This window comes from Sus scrofa, chromosome 14 (genome assembly GCF_000003025.6).
Source record: "Sus scrofa isolate TJ Tabasco breed Duroc chromosome 14, Sscrofa11.1, whole genome shotgun sequence".
Taxonomy (NCBI): domain Eukaryota; kingdom Metazoa; phylum Chordata; class Mammalia; order Artiodactyla; family Suidae; genus Sus; species Sus scrofa.
The window spans coordinates 124,869,270-124,888,865 of NC_010456.5; the positions used below are offsets into that span (position 1 = coordinate 124,869,270).

The 19,596-nt window shown below is 44.1% G+C and overlaps 1 protein-coding gene across 35 annotated transcripts in view; it reads right to left on the minus strand.

Moving 5' to 3' along the window:
• Window positions 1-19,596, minus strand: part of ABLIM1 (actin binding LIM protein 1) — a 348,912-nt gene that overhangs the window by 109,459 nt on the left and 219,857 nt on the right. For all 35 annotated transcript variants that reach the window (XM_013983755.2, XM_021073372.1, XM_021073364.1 and 32 more), the window contains exon 5: window positions 1,409-1,535. In XM_013983755.2, the coding sequence (XP_013839209.2) occupies window positions 1,409-1,535 (127 nt within the window). The remainder of the gene's footprint in view (window positions 1-1,408; window positions 1,536-19,596) is intronic.

The following is a 19,596-nucleotide window of genomic DNA, read 5'->3' on the forward strand; positions in this document are numbered from 1 at the left end:
AATGGCATGGAGACCCCATCCCCTTGGCCCTTGGGGAGCTTGGGGGGCCCAAGGCATCACCTGCAGTTTCCTGCAACCTCCTTCATTTTCCTGAGGACACGGTACAAATATTGTTTTCCATGGGTGCCACTGCATGGAAAAGTTAAGAGGCACTGCTTCACAAGCTGAGCAGTTTTGTCTTCCTACTTCGGCTGTGCCTCAGAATCCCCCGCACTGGGCTTCCTTTGCTAATACTGTGGCTTCACCCCAAGACCTGCAGAATCAGATTCCTAGGGGTGGGGCCCAAGTTATTTCTTTGGTTTGTTTCACTATATCCCTAAGTTAAATCCACTTAATTTTTTTTTTTTTTTTTGGAATAGGTAATATATTCACCTGGTTGGAGAACATTTTTTCAAATCAATAGGGAGAAAATTTCCTCATTGCCACTGGACCTCCTGCCCCTACCCCGCCCCTACCCCCAACCCCCCACGCTCATTCTTTTCTCCTTTATTTTTTTTTTTTATTTTTGTCTTTTTTAGGGCCACACATGCAGCATACGGAGGTTCCCAGGCTAGGGGTCTAATTGGACCTGTAGCCGCCAGCCACCGCAATGCCAGATCCGAGCCATGTCTGTGACCTACACTATAGCTCACAGCAATGCCGGATCCTTAACCCACTGAGCGAGGGCAGGAATTGAACCCGCAACCTCATGGTTCCTAGTCAGATTCGTTTCCACTATGCCATGATGGGAACTCCGCCATCCACATTCTTAGATGCAGGAGACTGGCCCTTATGTAGGATGTTAAAGGGACTTGGCGAGCATCCGGTTGATAAACTCCTTCTCCTCCTCAATTTAAAAGGTAACCACTGTAACTAGTTTCTCCAGGTCACAGTAACAAAAATAAAAAACTTCACCTACTCTATTTTCTACACAAGCGTCTGAATCTAACGAACCCATTCCCTTGGTGGGCTGTTTGGTGCATCCGTCTGAATGGAATCTGTGCCTAGACTTTGAGTGGTTTTTTTTGGGGTGTGGGAGAAGGCGTCTACACATATGACCAAGACCTGGAAGGAGGATGAAAGTTTACTAGTTCCAAATAGCAGGGAAAAAAAAAAATCAGCGAAAGTAAATTACTAAATGCTTCACTGGTTACAACCTATAGCCGATCATTATGCCAGCTTCTTTGTTGCCTGAGGCAATGATCAACAGTTCATTAAATTTATAGTAGGCGAACTGTGGCTCCAACAGAAGAATCGCATTGTTTTCAAACGTTTTATAGCAAAAAGTTCATGTTGCTTGAGAGATGTGACTGTTTCTCCTTACGTCTAAGGGGAGAGGGTGGGATCCCCAGGAGCAGGCCTACAGGGGGCCCCACAGTGGGCCCCATCCCAGCTGAAAGGATCCGCACCGCCCAGGCCCCAGTCTTACTTGCTGATGTATTCTCCGGTAAGGACCTTCCCGCAGGACTTGCATTTAAAGCAGCCCAAATGCCACTGCTTTTCCAGCGCCAGCAGCGCCTGTCCGTTCTTGATATCCCGTCCACAGCCAGCGCAATCTGGAAAAGAGCAGCCACCAGCGGTCACTCCACGTTTGTTTTGCTAAATCCAAGCACGCAGGTCGGCTCGGAACCCTAGGGTGCACTCATCACACACTCCATAAATATTTACTTAAGTGCCGTTTCATCCCGAGGTCTCGCCCTGCACGAAATCTTTCCCAGTGGCCCCACATTCACGCAGCACAGGAACGTCGTGAGCCTCGGTGGGTCCCAGGGGATGGCTGCCCTTCTTCCATTTGTTTCCTCGGGGGTGATTTAAATGGCCTCTGAGCTCCAGCTGGCCCAGAGAATATTTAATTAGAGGGCACTGGCTGTGATTTTAAGAAAGCTCTCTTGGGCCTTTATTAATTGAGGGCACAGGTGAGCAGCTGAGCACCCCATGCTGGATGCCTCCTCAGCACCATATACGTGATTCCTGCCCAGAAGTCTCATTTCTGTAAACAGGACTCTACTTTTTTATCAACCTCAGCCAGACTTTCGAAGAGGTGGGATCCTCAGTTCAACGGCCCTTAATTCCTCAGCTTTAAATTCTCCGTGGCAGGCCCTCGGGAAGCAGATAAAAGGGATTTCTTCATAGTGAGGCGTGTGGGCCCTTGAAGGAGACAGCCTGGTGCTGAACCCCAGCTTGTGCTGGCTAACCATGTGACCCAGGCTAGTTCTCCCCTTTTCTAAGGCTCGGTTTCCTCATATGAGAGCCAAGATGTTATTAGCGCCTGTTTTGGGTGCTCTGATGAGGATCCTATAAAATAAGGGACTTAGGGCTCTATAAATGTTTGCTCTTATTATAACGACCATTATTCTGATTACTAAGTTCATTCATTGTTAGGGAAGCTGAGTATTTAAAAGAACCCAGAAGAATGTACAGGTGTACCCTGTTTTATTGCACTTCACTTTATGGCTCTTCAAAGACAAGGGGTTTTTGTTTGTTTTTGTTTTTTTACAAATTCAAGGTTTGTGGCAGCTCTACCTTGATCAAGTCTATTGAGGCCATTTTCCCAACGTTTGTTCACTTAGCATCTCTGTGTCACATTTTGATACTTCTCCCAACTTTTCAAGTGTTTTCATTATTATTATATTTGTTCTGGTGATCTGTGATTCTGCTCTTTGATATTCCTGCTGAGACTCGCCGATGGCTCAGCTGATACTCAATACATCAGTATTTTCTAATTCAGGCATGTACATTGCCTATTTAGACATAATGCTATTGCATATTTAATAGACTAGAGTATAGTCTAAATACAACTTTCACATGTATTGGGAAAGCAAAGAATTTGTGCGGCTCATTTTATTGATGGATTTGCTTTATCACGGTGGTCTGGAGCCCATCCACTGAACATGCAATATCTCTGAGGGCTGCCTGTAAATTGGTGCAAGCTTTCTGGAAAGCAATTTAGATGTCCCCAGACATTTAAAATCAATGTACCTGAGAAAGTGAAAGAAAGCACTACTGGAAAAATGCCCGTGATGTCCCTAACTGATCATAAAAAACACTCATGGAATAAAGACAAGGCCTCTTGGTAACAAAATGATTAAACACCCCCTCTTCTGACCACATCCATGATATTTCTAGCCCACCTTGAATGCTCTCTCCTTCTAGAAAAACTTCCCTAACTGTACCTAGCACAAGCACAAATTCTATTAAAGTTTCTCCAAATGTCATCCAGAGATGGCTCACAAATTCTTCTGGTTTTCTCTTTTGCTGTAGTTTAAATACACTTGAATATATAAATATAAATATTTATCATGTATTTGTTATATATGTATTATATTTACACATATTTATACAGATACACACATTTATATGTTTATATTTATATATTTATATTTACATACAATTTTTTATATGTTGCATTATATATTATATATTTTATATTTATTATATAATATATACATTTGAACTCCAGGTTTAAATTTATATTTGAAATCCAGGTGTGTTTCTGATGACTTTTGGCCAGTGGGTATTTACATAACCTTTATATCCAGCAAATTTATGTCTAAGATATTTAGCCTACAAATAAATTTGCAAAAGGACGTGTATGTGCCTGTGTGTGTGTGTGCCTGTGTGTGTGTGTCTATTCCCTGAAGAATATATATTCATTACCCACAGCATTTTTTTAACATTAAAACTGAAAATAGCCTATGCAGACATAATGAGTAACTCATTAAATTAATCACCATGGAGCCAATAATGGAATACTACATACTGTTAAAAGAATGAGGTATATTTGTGGCTGAAATGGAAAGACAGCCAAAATAGACTGAGTGAAAAAGAAGAAAAAGAAAAAAAAAACAAGTTGTAAAACAGTATGTATAAAATAAGCTATTTTTTAAAACGCGAGAAAATAAAAAAGTTGAACAAATAAGCACTTATAAAGTTAAAAATACATCTGGCATATTATGAATATTGTAGATTAGCATTTCTTTACATATATAGCTCATTATAAGCTGAGGGTATATTATCTGGTCACAAAGAATTATTCTTTTTTTTTTTTTTTAAAGCTGAGCTTTATACGATTCCCAATATCTCATCAAAAATCTTACAAAGGGGATCACACATCTGGTAGTTTACTATAAGGATGAAAATAGAAGGCTATGATATTTGTTCCAAAATACAATTTTTATAGGTTAGGAGCACAATACGGATTTAAGATGAAGTGGCAGGGGTTTTTTTGAGGGGCCTTACCCACGGCATGCAGAAGTTCCCTAGGCCAGGGATTGAACTTGAGTCACAGCAGTGAGCCGAGCCACAGCAGTGACAACACCGAGTCCTTAACCCACGGAGCCAGCAGGGAACTCCAGACTGGCAGTGAACAGAATTGAAAATTGTCTTGGGCATCTATCCGGACAAAGCTCTACTTAAAAGAGACACATGCACCCGCATGTTCATTGCAGCACTATTCACAATAGCCAGGACATGGAAACAATCCAAATGTCCATCGACAGATGATTGGATTCGGAAGATGTGGTATATATACACAATGGAATACTACTCAGCCATAAAAAAGGATGACATCATGCCATTTGCAGCAACATGGATGGAACTAGAGACTCTCATCCTGAGTGAAATGAGCCAGAAAGACAAAGACAAATACCATATGATATCACTTATAACTGGAATCTAATATCCAGCACAAATGAACATCTCCTCAGAAAAGAAAATCATGGACTTGGAGAAGAGACTTGTGGTTGCCTGATGGGAGGGGGAGGGAGTGGGAGGGATCGGGAGCTTGGGCTTATCAGGCACAACCTAGAATAGATTTACAAGGAGATCCTGCTGAATAGCATTGAGAACTATGTCTAGATACTCATGCTGCAACAGAAGAAAGGGTGGGGGAAAAACTGTAACTGCAATGTACACATCTAAGGATAACCTGACCCCCTTGCTGTACAGTGGGAAAATTAAAAAAAAAAAAAAAAAAGAAAATTGTCTTCATTCTTCTGATTAGATTATGCCCACTAGGTGGCAGTAAAGATTTAAAAGAACATGGAAGATGCTGGTGGGTAGAATTTTTTAAGCAGAAAATAAACTTTAGAGATGGCTTTTCGATTCTACAGTCAGGCTCAGAGGGGTTGGCAGAGCTATTCCGGGTCTTCCCTGCACAGCCCTGGGTGGAGAGGGATCAGAGGTGGAATGGTGAGAACGCAGGCTGAGAAAGAGGAAGCCTTGGGTACGAGCTTGGCAAAGTTCCTCTCTGACCACTCCTTTCTTCCTCCGTGAAATGCTGGCCAACTTCTCGGGCTGCTCTGAGAACGAGGAGAAACTCTGCCTTGTGAAGTGCTTCATCTAACCCTTAGCACGCTTGGTACCTGTTAGGCACTCCACGTGGTTCCCCCTTTCCTTGGCAGGGGCCAGACTGGCACTAGAAATCAGGTTTTTTGACTCTGTCTTGCCCTTTTTATTAGCACATTAATGCCCAGATAACCCAGAGTTCTGACAGCAGCAGAGACAAATTGAGCATAATAATAACCTCTCTGATCACTCTACACCTAAGGTTTTGGTGAACCAGGTACCGTGCAAGGGTTGTACAGACGTGGTACATAACTCTTCAGTACTCATTCTCCATAATCTTATTCTTTTTTTTTTGCCACCCCGTAGCAAATGGAGTTCCCAGGCCAGGGATCGGATCAGAGCTGCAGTTGCACCTACACCACAGCTGCAGCAATGCCGGATCCTTACTATGCCATGCCAGGGATTGAACCTGCATCCCAGTGCTGCAGAGATGCCACCGATCCCGTTGCACTACAGAGGGAATTCCCAATCTTTCTGATTCTTCCCAGGCATGGAGTCAAAGTGCCTTGTACCCTGGGAGCCTCTGACCTCACTGGTGGTGTCCTGAACCTCTCTGTGCCTTGCAGTGGTCCCTTGGAGGACGGATGCCTTACAACTGACCTTGATTATGTTTCACAGAGAAGCATTCACTGAATGTGAATGCCTAGAGCCAGCCAGCTGGTGAAACTGGGCTGGAAGCAGAGGCTGGGGATGGGATTCCTTCATCCCAAATCCCAAGACACACATCGGGCAAATCAACAAAGACCACCTCTGGGAAAGCAGAAAACTGGCCTGGGTCAGCCAGTTCGAAGTGTCCTGGTGTACTCCATAGAGGTGACACATTGTGCCTCTCCTGGCAAAACCATCCTCTCTCTGTCAGCCTGATGTCACACTGGGAAAAGTGGAAAGATGCAGAGATGAAAAGGTGTGTGCTGAGGGTTTGTGCTTCTCGTGCTTGTTTCAACTAAGCTCTTTCCTAAAGAACGAAATGTCCTCGTCTCTCTATCTTCATGTTTTTCAGCTGTTGAGAAAATTGTTTCCACATCACTGAAGCAGCTGCTGATAAATATAGAAAGCTGGTGATTGGCACAGCAATTATTGCCAAAGTGGGAAATAGGTGAATATGGAGCAGCCTTAAGGAAATCAAGCCCTCTAGCAACTCGCTAGTCCTCTCTCCGGGACACACAGTGACCAAATGTGAAAACGGTGACAACTTAAACACTCAGCCCCAAGCCTTTCATTCTTGGCACCAGGAGCCAAGAGAAAAGCAGAGACTTGGCAACTTCCTCCAAGTGACACCACCATCCAAGGACACACCCGGTTCCATCTTTATATATCATTTTGTTCAAAGGTAAAAAATATCCTTGAGAATAGGGACCCTGTCTGTCTCCTTTAATCTCTCTCTCTTTGGCACACCACAGACACTTGGGCTTCAAGAGTACTGAACTTGAAGAAGGTGACAAATGGCTCTTGGGAAGGGAACATGGCGTTCGCAAGCTAAGAAAGGTGTCATCACTTGGGCTGCCCTTAAGGTCCTGTCGGCCTGGATCCCCATGTTCTTTTTGAGAACTCTGTCTGCCTTCCTAGAATTTCCCATTTGGGAAGACTAAGAGCCAAAAAGATATCTTACTCGGCAAAGATGGCTCTCTGAACAGCAGGCTGAGGAATGGAGGAGCTACAGAAAAGGGTGGCGACTGAATCCCCAAGCAGTCCCACCTGCTCCAGCATCAGTCATGCCCAGAACCACCCATGGAGGAAGAAGCTACCATTCACAGTGGATGCCCATCTGGGACCAAAGCTTCTAGAATATGGACTGGGACTTCCTTCAGTGTCTGGAAATTTTTGGTTACAGTCTTAGAGCTGAAGATAAATATTTCATGTTCCAGAGCAGGTAGCAAGGAATACCCTTGTCAGACTCACCAAAGGGGAGTAGAACCTTCCTGATGACCCTAAGCCCTACTGCCTCGCTACTTTGAAACAAGAAACTTGAAAAGGCATGGAGGAGAAGGGGCAGGGAGCGGTCCACACAGCAGTAATGGGGTGTTCTCTCCCCTGTGCTGTGAGATGAATTAGGGGACCCCCAGAGAACCGAGATGTTGCTGAGTGGGGCAGTCAAGCCCTGGTGCCGCCTTGGGATCCATGAGATGCTTCATGTTAGAGTTCTTGGGACGAATTGACTGGACTGTCCTGGAGCTCAGCAGCAGTCATGAACAAAAAGTCTGGAGCCTGCTGTATGTGGAAGATTTGAAAGGCAGGAAGGTGGCTGGAGCCTTTCTTGATAGCAGGCTAAGGAGAAGATGGAAGTGGGAGGGATGAGCATGGCCAATGTTTGGTTCACTGGGGATGCACCTGTGTCCTGTGTGGTACCCACGCCCAAGCATCTTGAATGAACCTACAGTGAGAAAGCTGCCTGCTGGGGGTGAGATGGGGAGGTAGGGGGAGACTTTTAAGTCAGAGGCTATGAGGAGCAGGACCTGAGGCTGGGGAGGAAGTGGGGAGGGCAATTGCTGAAACAGATTAGCCAGAAAGTGTACACTTTGGTCAAGAAACTCAAAATGAGCCTTTTTTTATTTTTGTTTTTGTTTTTCTTTTTAGGGCTGCACCTGCGGCATATGGATGTTCCCAGACTAGGAGTCGAATCAGAGCTGCAGCTGCCAGCCTACACCACAGCCACAGCAACACTGGATCCAAGCCGCATCTTTGACCCATGCCGTAGCTTGAGGTAACACTGGATCCTTAACCTATTGAGCAAGGTCAGGGACCAAACCCACATCCTCATGGAGACTGCTGAGTTCTTAATCCACTGAGCGGCAATGGGAGCTACCTACTTTTTTTAAGAAAAAGTCTCCAGCCAGCGTTAGCTGAAAGAGAAGCATGCCGATGCCAGTGATAACACCTTGTCCCCTCTACCTCTAATCCCCCTCCCCCATCCCCGACCTCCCAAGGAGCCACAAGCGGGACAGGAAGGAGGTGAAGAAGGGGCAGGAGAGGCTGTGCCCCCTCGTCATTGCAGGTCCCCTCCTGGGGTCCAGCCTGAGCTCGGGTGAGTGGGCAGCTTCTGATGTGGATGAGAGCATAGCGTTTTCAGCTGTACTGGACTTTCAGGAGGAGAAAGTGACCAGAAAGCTATGAGATCTGTCCAAGATATGAGAAAGGGAGCTCCAAAAGAGGGTAATAGAAGTAGCCAAAGGAAAAAAGTAAGACTTTATTTTGTCCCACGAGTGTTCTGGCCCATTCTATACACTGATTGTGCAACTCACAGGGATTAAGGGCTTCAGGGGCAAAGAGACCTGGGGTGAAATTCCAGCTCTGACATAGAACTGAGGGAGCCTAGGCCGGCTAAGGAACGCTGGGCTCCAGTTGCTTCATTTGTTAAAGGGGCCAGTGAACAGTTCCTACGTGCTGGGTCTGGGGCTGTGGTGAGGATGGAAAAAAAGATGTGCAAATGTGGAGTTCCCACCATGGCGCAGCCAAAACGAACCCGACTCGTATCCATGAGGATATGGGTTCAATCCCTGGCCTTGCTCTGTGGGTTAAGGATCTGGCGTTGCCAGGAGCTGTGGTGTAAGTTGCAGACGTGGCTCAGATCTGGCGTTGCTGTGGCTCTGGTGTAGGCCGGTGGCTGCAGCTCTGATTCGACCCCTAGCCTGGGAACTTCCATATGCCAGGGGTGCAGCCCTAAAAAGCAAAAAAAAAAAAAAAAAGGGTATGCAAATGTGAAATCACTGAGCAGAGGGTCAGGCACTCTGTGATAATCCCATAACACCTCCCTTTCCTCTTCCCCTTAACAGATAACCAAGGCCCACTGGCCAGCATTGGGGAAGGCATTTTGATGTCTCTGGTTCCATAATCAGCATCATCCTGTTCATGTTATTCTTGTTGTTGTTGTTATTACCCACCTTTTAACTTTCTTTTTTTTTTTTTTTGGCTTTTTTTGCCATTTCTTGGGCCACTCCCGCAGCATATGGAGGCTCCCAGGCTAGGGGTCGAATTGGAGCTGTAGCCACTGGCCTACACCAGAGCCATAGCCACTCAGGATCCAAGCCACATCTGTGACCTACACCACAACTCACGGCAACGCTGGATCCTTAACCCACTGAGCAAGGCCAGGGATCAAACCCGCAACCTCATAGTTCCTAGTCAGATTCGTTAACCACTGAGCCATAACGGGAACTCCTCCACCTTTTAACTTTTAAAAGACCTTCCACACCTTGTCTCAGTCCTCCCTTGGGGCTCCCGCTAACCTGGAAGGATAGCAATGACCCGCATTGCACAGGTCACAGGACACGGGAGAGCCAGATGGACTAGAAGACATTTGATGCAAAGCCTTCATTCTGCACACAGGAAAGTGAGGCCCAGCGTGGGCCCAAGGGCTGCACAAGGTCACACAGATAAGCAGTGGCCCGAGAACTGCAAAGTGGAAATCTGGTCTCACAGGCGCTTGAATGTGAAGCCAGGCCTTTACAGATTACAGGGCTTTTCTGGGTTTTAAACCTTCAACCATATGCGTGTTCCCCCAGTTATTGCCTCTTCTGCCACCAAGGGGCAAAAAGAGCCACATGAAACTGGAACGTGAGGTTAAGGCAGAGTGGCGAATTATCATGAAAATAATGTAAATTGTAAAAGGGACTAGAGAAAGAAACTTTGCTCATTTCTTCAATACTTGCTGAGATACTAAGATGTTATAAAATATCCACAAGGATTTTAAGTGAATTCAGAGTATTTCCTTCCTTTACTGTAAAATTTAAAAAATGAAGAATTTTTCTTTAAATCAAGTTTCAGTATTGATACCATGGCCCAGATAAGTTCCAGAACATTCAAGTTTTCCCTGGAATCCTTTTCTAAAAATACTAATAAAAAAGAAACCCTGCTTGTCATCAACAAAGATTAGCACATAAGTTCATGGCTCTTCCCGGGGATGAAAAATAAACAGACACAAAATCATTTTAGATTTAGGCTGTTATTAATAGAGAGTGGAATAAGACTTTGGAGACCCTGTAAAATATTCAAGGGGTGTCCTTTTAATAGACTGTTAACTAGAGCCACTTTATCCCTGGCTAGGAGTCAGTATTTTAAGGAGCTTTATGGAAAACAAACAAAAAACACCCAGTTCTAGGGTTTGGCTAACTTGAATCCTGAACTTAATGACATCATGGCTTGTCATTCAGTGGTCCCTACAGGATATGGATTTCCCATGACCTTGTGTGATAACACAGTGGATGCAGAATGCCAGAGGACAGCTGTTCTATCCAAAAAGAGAGACAGGAGATGAGAGTGACCTGCACATGGGTCAGATTCTGTGAGGTTAACAAGCTGCCTCTGACACAAGCTTTCAACACATCTGCTCTGCCTGCGGCACCTGAATTCTTGCATGGGAATAACTGTGGGAGGCACGTAGTGGCTGTCCCCTTTATACAGGACAGATATTTGCAGCTTGCCAGGGTTCCCATCCCTCGCTAGGGCCTAAATGGCAACTGCCACCTGACATCCAGCTCAAACTGACTGAATGCACCTGTGTTACCAGCCTGGCCCTTATTTGCAGGACCTGGAATTTGTAACCCCTGCATTTAAAAAAATTCAGACTTTCCTTCTGTTCTTCTCCTTCTTCTTTATCCCTTCAATAAGGCTTGGCTTACAGATTTAACATCTGTAAGGGGTTTGGGTATTTGAAAAACTGTGACCAAAAAGACCACATCATTTGGTAGTGATGAGAGTGTCCAGGAGTTCCCGTCGTGGCATAGTGGTTAACGAATCCGACTAGGAACCATGAGGTTGTGGGTTCGATCCCTGCCCTTGCTCAGTGGGTTAAGGATCCAGCGTTGCCATGAGCTGTGGTGTAGGCTGCAGACGCGGCTCGGATCCTGCGTTGCTGTGGCTCTGGTGTAGGCCGGTGGCTACAGCTCTGATTAGACCCCTAGCCTGGGGACTTCCATATGCTGCAAGAGTGGCCCTAGGAAAGTCAAAAAGACCAAAAAAAAAAAAGAGTGTCCATCTACCAAGTGGACATTGCTGACTGTTGACCTCTCACCTTCACTTGGGCCGCTCAGTGTTGTCAGGTTCCAACCAGACATCTACGGGTTGACAACGATTGGCTGGCCACAGTCCATATCAAGTCCCTGACATGAGTCTGCAATTTTCTTCTCTAGCATGTCACAGCAAATACCAGGGGTATGAGGTCATCATCAGAAGGGACAGATAGAGGGCAAAACAGAACGTGAAACTGCAAATGTGTTAGGCTAAGTACTTTTCCAGAATTAATTTTTAAAAGTACTTTTTAACTTCTGAAATTCTATGCTGCCATTTGCCAGACAGCAATCCATGGGGTCACAGGACAAACCCGGGGTGGAGGGGGTGGGGTCGGGTGAGTCAGGATATTCACATAGGAGCAGTGTATTTGCCATCCTGTGGCAAAAGGGGTTTCAAGGCTCTAAACAGTTTACATCTCAAATTTGCTACAAATGATGCAGAATTATTTTAAAAGGGTATGTGCTGCCTGACTATGTAACCTTGAACCAGGCTTTGCACAGTCACCCATGTCCCTTGGCTGGGTCAGCTGCTCCCTTTGCTCTCCTGATGGCCACGACGGAAACATCACAAGCCAGAACAGCCTCTGACCTGCTATTTTAAGTGAAAGTTCTTGTTGTCTTTGGAAAACAACACTGCACAACAAACAGGTTTTCACGGGCTATCACAGCAGTAGGTTACCAGCCTGACTGGGAAAGTTGAAGGCAGGCCCAGAAACAGCCATTTTCTGAGACTGCTCTTATTTGGCAATAAATCCTATCTTTCCTCCTTTCGAAGTGTGTATCATATATCCTGATAGAATTTCAGTTACTTTGGTCATAATTTTTATAAATATAGGCCATTTGCACATTTGCAACTTTTTTTTTTTTTTTGTCTTTTTGCCTTTTCTAGGGCTGCTTCTGCGGCACATGGAGGTTCCCAGGCTAGGGGTCTAATCGGAGCTGTAGCCGCCGGCCTACACCACAGCCACAGCAACACAGGATCTGAGTCGAGTTTGCAACCTCTACACCACAGCTCATGGCAATGCCGGATCCTTAATCCGCTGAGCAAGGCCAGGGATCAAACCCGAAACCTCATGGTTCCTAGTTGGATTCATTAACCACTGCACCACAATTGGAACTCCTGCACATTTGCAACTTCTAACACTAACCCCTAAGGCTGTGCTCATAGAATTTTGATAGGAGTATTAAGGATCCTCAAGGTCAAGGACTCTCCTTTAATCAGATTGGGTGTGTTTGTTCTCATGTTCATGACTACCATCTGAATGAGAAATTAAAAGGAGCCAGGCTGTTTGCCTTTCCTCTCCAAGAGTTGATTATGAATTTATTAAGCAGGAATTAAATGAAAAGAACTGAATTCCAACATGTTACGATGTGCATGAACCTTGAAAACCTGACGCTAAGTGGAAGAAGCCAAAAACAAAAGGCCACGTATATATGATTCCATGTATATAAAATGCCCAGAATAGGTAAATACATAGACAAAGAAAGCAGATTGGCAGTTTCTAGGGCCTGGAAGAAGGGGTGAATAGGGAGGAACTGTTTAATGGGCACAGGGGTTTCTTTTGGGGTGGTGAAAATGTTTTGTAACTAGATGGAGGTGGTAGTTGGACAATGTTGAGAAAGTACCTACATACTTACTTTAAAAAGGTTTATTTTAGGTTATGGTTAATTTTAGGTTATGTGGATTTCAACTAACAAAGCAAAACAAAAACAAAAAAACGGAAAAAAAAAAAAAAAAACCCTGTACCAAAAAAGGTTTGTCCTTGCACTAATTTCCTTAATTTAGTATAAACTTTAACCTGGTAAAAGAGTTGAAGAATAAATCTTTAACTGGCTACGGTCACCCAGCATACAGGGCTCTTGCCAAAGGGGAAATCATACTTGAGTTTTACGTCAGTTTCTTGGATTCAGTGCTCATTAGCAAACATCAGCTCATTTATTCTACTCCAAAGCCAGGAAGAAGAAAAGAAGGGGCAGAATGTCAGTTTCGGCACTTTCATCATGCAACCAGTCACTTAATACATACATGGCTGAAGGTCACAGCAAGGGCAAACGTGCAAAGAGACTTCGGTCTGCAATGGGCTTTTTAAAAAATTAATTTAACATTATTTCATTTTTGATGTACTTTGTTTTTAAATAGGTAATTCATACACATGGTTAAGCTTTTTTTAGTATATATACTAAAAATAATTCCTTTCCCGCCCCATCTCCCAGCTACTCCTCCCTTCCTGTTGGAGAAAAGTGCTGAGAGTAATTTCTCAGCATCCCCCTGAGCACAGCCTATCTACAACCACAGGTACACAGCAGTCCTTTGAGCAGCTAAATCTCTATTGCTGCCAAGAAATTAAACTGGGGAATAACTGTTCTTCTCATCATTAAAATTCCACTTTTACTGGGAAGTTGTCAGAAAGTGTGGATCTAAAAAGGCATATCTAGTGAAGTGAAAACAGCAAATCACAAAATACCATTCACCTTCTATCCACTGAAACAGTTTTTTGTACTCGTTTTCACTTTTTGCACCTTAGCTGGACCCATTCCCTATAAGGTGGGAACTCTTCTTCCTTTCTTGCAGCCAAGATAATCCAGGGTCTGGTTAAGTGAAAAGACAGGTCACTCTGAGATCTTTATGTCTGATTCATGATTGTCGCAGATTTCAGTCTAAAAATCCGAACATTAACATCCCTTTTTGCAGCATTCCTTGGCCTTCATCTGTAAGGTACTTTCGGCTATGATGTAAATTCCAAACTCTCAATCCATCCCAAGTAGAGCAATACTGGCAGCCCCTTGCCAGGTTAAACTCTTGTCCCTCCAGGCCAGAGGCTGGTACCTTAAGGGCCCCGGGGAGGGGACACTTCCCTCTAACCTCACTCTCAAAGTCAGGAAATGTATTCTCTGACGCTTCTACTTAAAAAAAAAAAAAAGTGCGATGATGTCATCAACCAAATTATTTGAAGCAGTAACCCCTCCCCCCTTGTATTAAATAAGAGGAAAACTTATAAATAAGATGAGAAAATAAACGTTTAATCATGCCAATACACCTGTACTTAGGTAATTTCACAAAACGCACAAAAGCCATCGTCATTCGAGCAGCGGTCAGAACTCAACGTTCTGGACCTGGGAGTTGAGATTTACTCCCTCAAAGGGTCTCCTGGGATGGCTTCGATTTACCCATTCAGCGAACATTCCTGAGCTTGCTGTGTGCACAGCGCTATTCACAGGGACAAAAAATACGGCCCTTGTCGTTAGGTAGCTCAGGGTCTGGTTGGAGAGATAAACATACAAAGAACGAGCAGACTAGGCGGTGATAACTGCCACCACAGAAATGCAAAGCACCGCTTTGGCCAGAACACGTGTGAGCTGGCCGAGCAGCCAGGGGCCCTAAGCAAACTCAAAGCTTTCAGCCTTTTGTGTGACACTCAAAAGAACAAAGATTTTTGGCAAGAAGACACGTGAACAAAATGCTATGGGAAGAATGTATGTATCACTGTACACGTGTCTATATAATTGAAAGTAAAATCCAGGGGAATGTCTATCAAAATGTTAATAGAGAGGAACCCACAGTGATGGGATTTCAGGCAATTTTTATCTCCTTCTTTGTACTTGTCTATAATGTTGGTATTGTTTTACAATGAACACGTCAACCCATTTAAAAAGAGCAGATTGTTACTGGTCCTGTTGAGATGGTTTTGATTCCATCTCCAGAACATTTATCTGGGGCTTTATGTGCTACACCTTGTATAAGAGAGAAAGACAGCAGGGTCCTTATCTTTAATCAGTCATTATCTGGGTGCTGGAGGTGGGCATGCATCTAAACCATTAAAATGCAGCAGGTTATGTACCAATGTTGGTTCCTTAATTGTGGCCAATATATCATAGTAATATGTGATGTTAACTGTACAGTAAAGAGTTTGGCTGGTGACTAGAACATAGTAGGTGCTCGAAGAAATGTTTGTTGAATGAATCAGTGACATCCATATCTTTCTTTGACGTCATCCTTTCATCTTCCTCATCTTTTCTTTTCTCACAGCCATTACCTACACCCATAATCAGTGGTCTCCCCAGCCCTGATCTCTGTGCTAAATCATTGAATTTTGCCCACCACTATCATCATTACCACTTTAATCTTTCTAGAACATTGTTTTCATCTGGTCATCCTTCAGGTTAAACTGAGCTCCCTATCACCAAATTCCTCAAGGCCTCCAGAGACCTGGACCCTTTGCTCTCATTTTGCTCTCGTTTTGCCCCACTTCTCAAAAGCCTTTGTTCTCTTTGGGCTCCCCATGTGCTATTTTCACAAGCACCTTTCCTCCTTTTAAACTGCCCTCCCATGTAATAGTTTCTTTGAGTCTCATAATAACATTTAAAAGCAGCTATTTTCCAATTTTCAGATAAGAGCAGGGAGGTTCTGAGACATCACATCGCTTGCCCAAGGCTCCATGGCTAGAAGGGGTAGGACCAGGGGTCTCTACCATTATGCTATGCCCTCTTCTGTTCCTTTCTGATTCTAAAGTTCCAAGTTCAAGTTCCAGGCTCATAACTTCCTTAAAGAACAATGGTTAACACTGGGATGACTTTATTAGGTGTCATGAAACTTTTACGTACTTTACTTACATGAATCCCAACAACAACCCAACAGAAAGGAACTATTATTGTTTCCCATTTTGTAGACAAAGAAATGCAGGCAGAGATTAAGTTCTCAAGGCCAAGCAGACTGCATATGGTGGGATCTGGGATTAGAACCAGCCACCAATCTGTCCAGAACCCATTCTCCTTAGCAGTGCCCTGCCAAGCCTCCTCTGCCATCCTATCCTACAGGAAGAAAGTTCCAAAAGGTAGGGCTGATCCATTCTGGAGACCCTGCCATAAAACACACCACCATGAGTCAAACTCCAACAATCTGTGGGCTGTATATGTGCAGGTGTTCCTGCCTTCACCGTTTTTTTTTTGTTGTTGTTGTTGTTTTGTTTGTTTTTTGTTTTTTTTTTTTAGGGGCACACCCACAGCATATAGAGGTTCCCAGGCGCTAGGGGTCGAATCGGAGCTACAGCTTCCGGCCTGTACCACAGCCACAGCAATGCCAGATCTGAGCCGTGTTTGTGACCTACACCATAGCTCACGGCAACACCAGATCCTTAACCCACTGAGCTAGGCCAGGAATGAAACCCGCAACCTCATGGTTCCTAGTTGGATTCATTTCCACTGTGCCACAACGGGAACTCCTACTGGTTTCCTATATTGGAAAATATCAAATGAAGAGATAAAGACAGCCACCAGGAACAGCAGAGTGAAGAAAGCAGAGACACAAAAAGGAGAGACTGTCCTACACAGAAATTTAGAAGTCAATGCCAGAACAGTAAGTTTTTGTTTTATAAGTATTCAGCACTTTTATCTATTTACCCATGGACTCCTACAAGGTAAGTCCCTCCTGCCATCCCATTTTACAGATGCGAATGTGGAGGATGGAGAGGTAAAGAGACTGCTAGAGCCAGAGCGTGACCCAGGCAGTCAGAGGCCAGCGTCAGATTGTCATCCCGCCACCTACTGTCAAAACCTCAGTAGACAAGTCCCACTCAACCTGCAAATGATTCTTTGAGAGGCTCCCTAAGGACAAAAGAAAAATTATCTTGTCACTATTAACACCTATTGCATCATGGGAGTTCCCGTCGTGGCTCCGTGGTTAGCAAATCTGACTAGCATCCATGAGGATGCAGGTTCAGTCCCTGGCCTTGCTCAGTGGGTTAAGGATCCGGCATTGCCGTGAGCTGTGGTGTAGGTCAAAGATGTGGCTCGGATCCTGCGTTGCTGTGGCTGTGGCGTAAGCCAGCAGCAACAACTCCGATTTGACCCCTAGCCTGGGAACCTCCGCGTGGCGCAGGTTCGGCTCTAAAAAGCAAAAAAATAAAATAAAATAAATAAAATAAAAAATAAAATCTATTGCACCAAATGGAAAAGTAAAATAATTGAAAAATTCTTCCTCCCCTTTGAAAACATGCACATGGCTGTTTATCTGAAATGATTTCAGTTCTGTCCACGCTAGAGCATTCGCCTCCATACTGTAGGAGTTCCAACTGCTGTTGGAAAAGTGACAACGCTGTTCTGAGGAGAGGAAAGGAAAGGAAGGTGGATTTAGGTGTATATGTGTGTGAGGTTTCAGCGCCTCAATGGGTCAAACCCACACACAATCAGACACAAGTCGGACACCCTTTGAAATGGAAAGGGTGATTGGAGACAGCCCATCAATGGAGAGGAGTTAGGCTTTAAAAGAGTGTCAGTAACCTTCCAGGAAAGCTCCTCGCTTCCTGGGCATTTTTATTTCTATAGTATGAATCAGCTATAGACATGAGAAGCTATTTTTTTTATTAATATTGTAAAAGCAGTTCATTATAACACTGGGAGGCAACGTTTACTATTATCTCCATGTTATATAATGTTTATATAATGTTCGCTGCTTGTTGAATTCAAATTGCATTCGAATGGAAGCAGCTAGCGTTTTAACCAATTCAGGGGCAATTAGCCTTAACTGAAGGAGTTTATTTCTATGAATGACATCCTGGTGGTTTCCATTCACCAAACCTGGCCCTGCCAGGGAGGCAACCGTGGCTCAGAGACAGCGCACAGCCCGTGGAGGTAGACACTCAGTAAATCCGCAGACGAGTCAGGTCACTGCTCCGAGGCTCAGCACACCACCTTTGGAAATCAGGAATTGACCTTCCTTGTCAATAAATGCCAGGGACAGTAATATGGCATCTGCAGTCAGGCAGTCTGGGCCTGTATCCTCGTTCCAGCACTGGGTGACCTTGGGCAAATGAGTTAACATCTATGGTCCTTTGTTTCCTCCTCTATGAAAAGGGGATAGTTTTAGTACCAACCTATGTGGTGCTTATGAGGATTGAAGGAGTGAAAATTTGTAAACAGGCTATACAGTGCCTGAACACAGTGAGTATTACGTGAATGTCTAAAGAAGAAAATAAACTAGAAACTAAAGGTATAAAGGTGAAAAGATTATCGTAATGTGAAAAGAAGCACCAAGCAGAATGCCCAAGACACTGCAGGCAGCCCACCGGAAGTTCTCCCTAACTCACAGCCATACAGACACGGTGACCTCCCCCTAGAGGCTGAAGTAGAAACTGCACCTCTATCCAGGGAGAGCAAGCAAAGCCTATGCTGTGTGAATTCTCACTGCCTGGACTTCGCTTCTGTCGGCCCCTCTTCCCTTCTCTTCCTCTCACACTGTCTTCACCTCCTAGTTAGTGATTACGGGAAACCAGCCACAGAGTGTGAAATATAATTTCGGTTCAGAGAAGCAAACTTGCTTTTGAAAGAACGGTTCAAGGAAAAAGGAGGACCTTGGTTCTCTAATATGTTCCATCAATTCTCTGACCATGATCAAAGAGTTTCCTTTTTTTTTTGGCTTTTATCTAGGAAGCTTTGCCAAGTTAAATTTTTTTCAAAATAAGAATCAAAGTAACATCAGGATAGTTTTAAAATATAGGACAATTAAAGAATTACAAGGAACAACCAAGTGTTTTCTAATTATGCTCCAGTGAATTTCAGAAACTTGCTGAAAAGTCCCTTGCTCTTGTATTTGTGTGCCTGCCTCATTTGGGTATTCTGCATGTGTGTATGCATCTATAAGAGCTCTCTTTTTGACAGACACTCCCACCCACACACCCCAGAAATGCTATTTGAGTAGTTATCTAAATAGACACGTACTTGTTGAAAATAAAAATGTTCTGACCAAAACGGTTGCACAGAGAAAAGGGATTTCATCCATGGGGAGCAAAGAAGAAAATGGGATTTGGTCCAGCGATTTGCACAAATGTGGTAACTGTTAAATCCAGCATGAAGTATACTGTATTTGAATATGATACTTGTTTATACTTATTTTTTTTCTTTTTATGTGCATAACAACTACGTCATGTAAAAGAGAAAATATAGATACCACAAAAAAATGTTCAATAAAAATTAGAATAACCATTTTGGTGGGGCTGGGATGAGGAACCATGTTCCCAAACTGCATGGAGGAAAAGGACTGGAAGTTCTTAAAAATATCCTGCTTCTGTTTCTTTCCTTCCTTTCTTCCTTCCTCCCTTCCTTTCTTTCTTTTTCTGTCTTTTTACCTGCAGCATAGGGAAGTTCCCAGGCTAGGGGTCGAATAGGAGCTGTAGCTGCTGGCCTGCGCCACAGCCACAGCAACGTAGGACCTGAGCCACATCTTCGACCTACACCACAGCTCATGGCAATGCTGGATCCTTAACCCACTGAG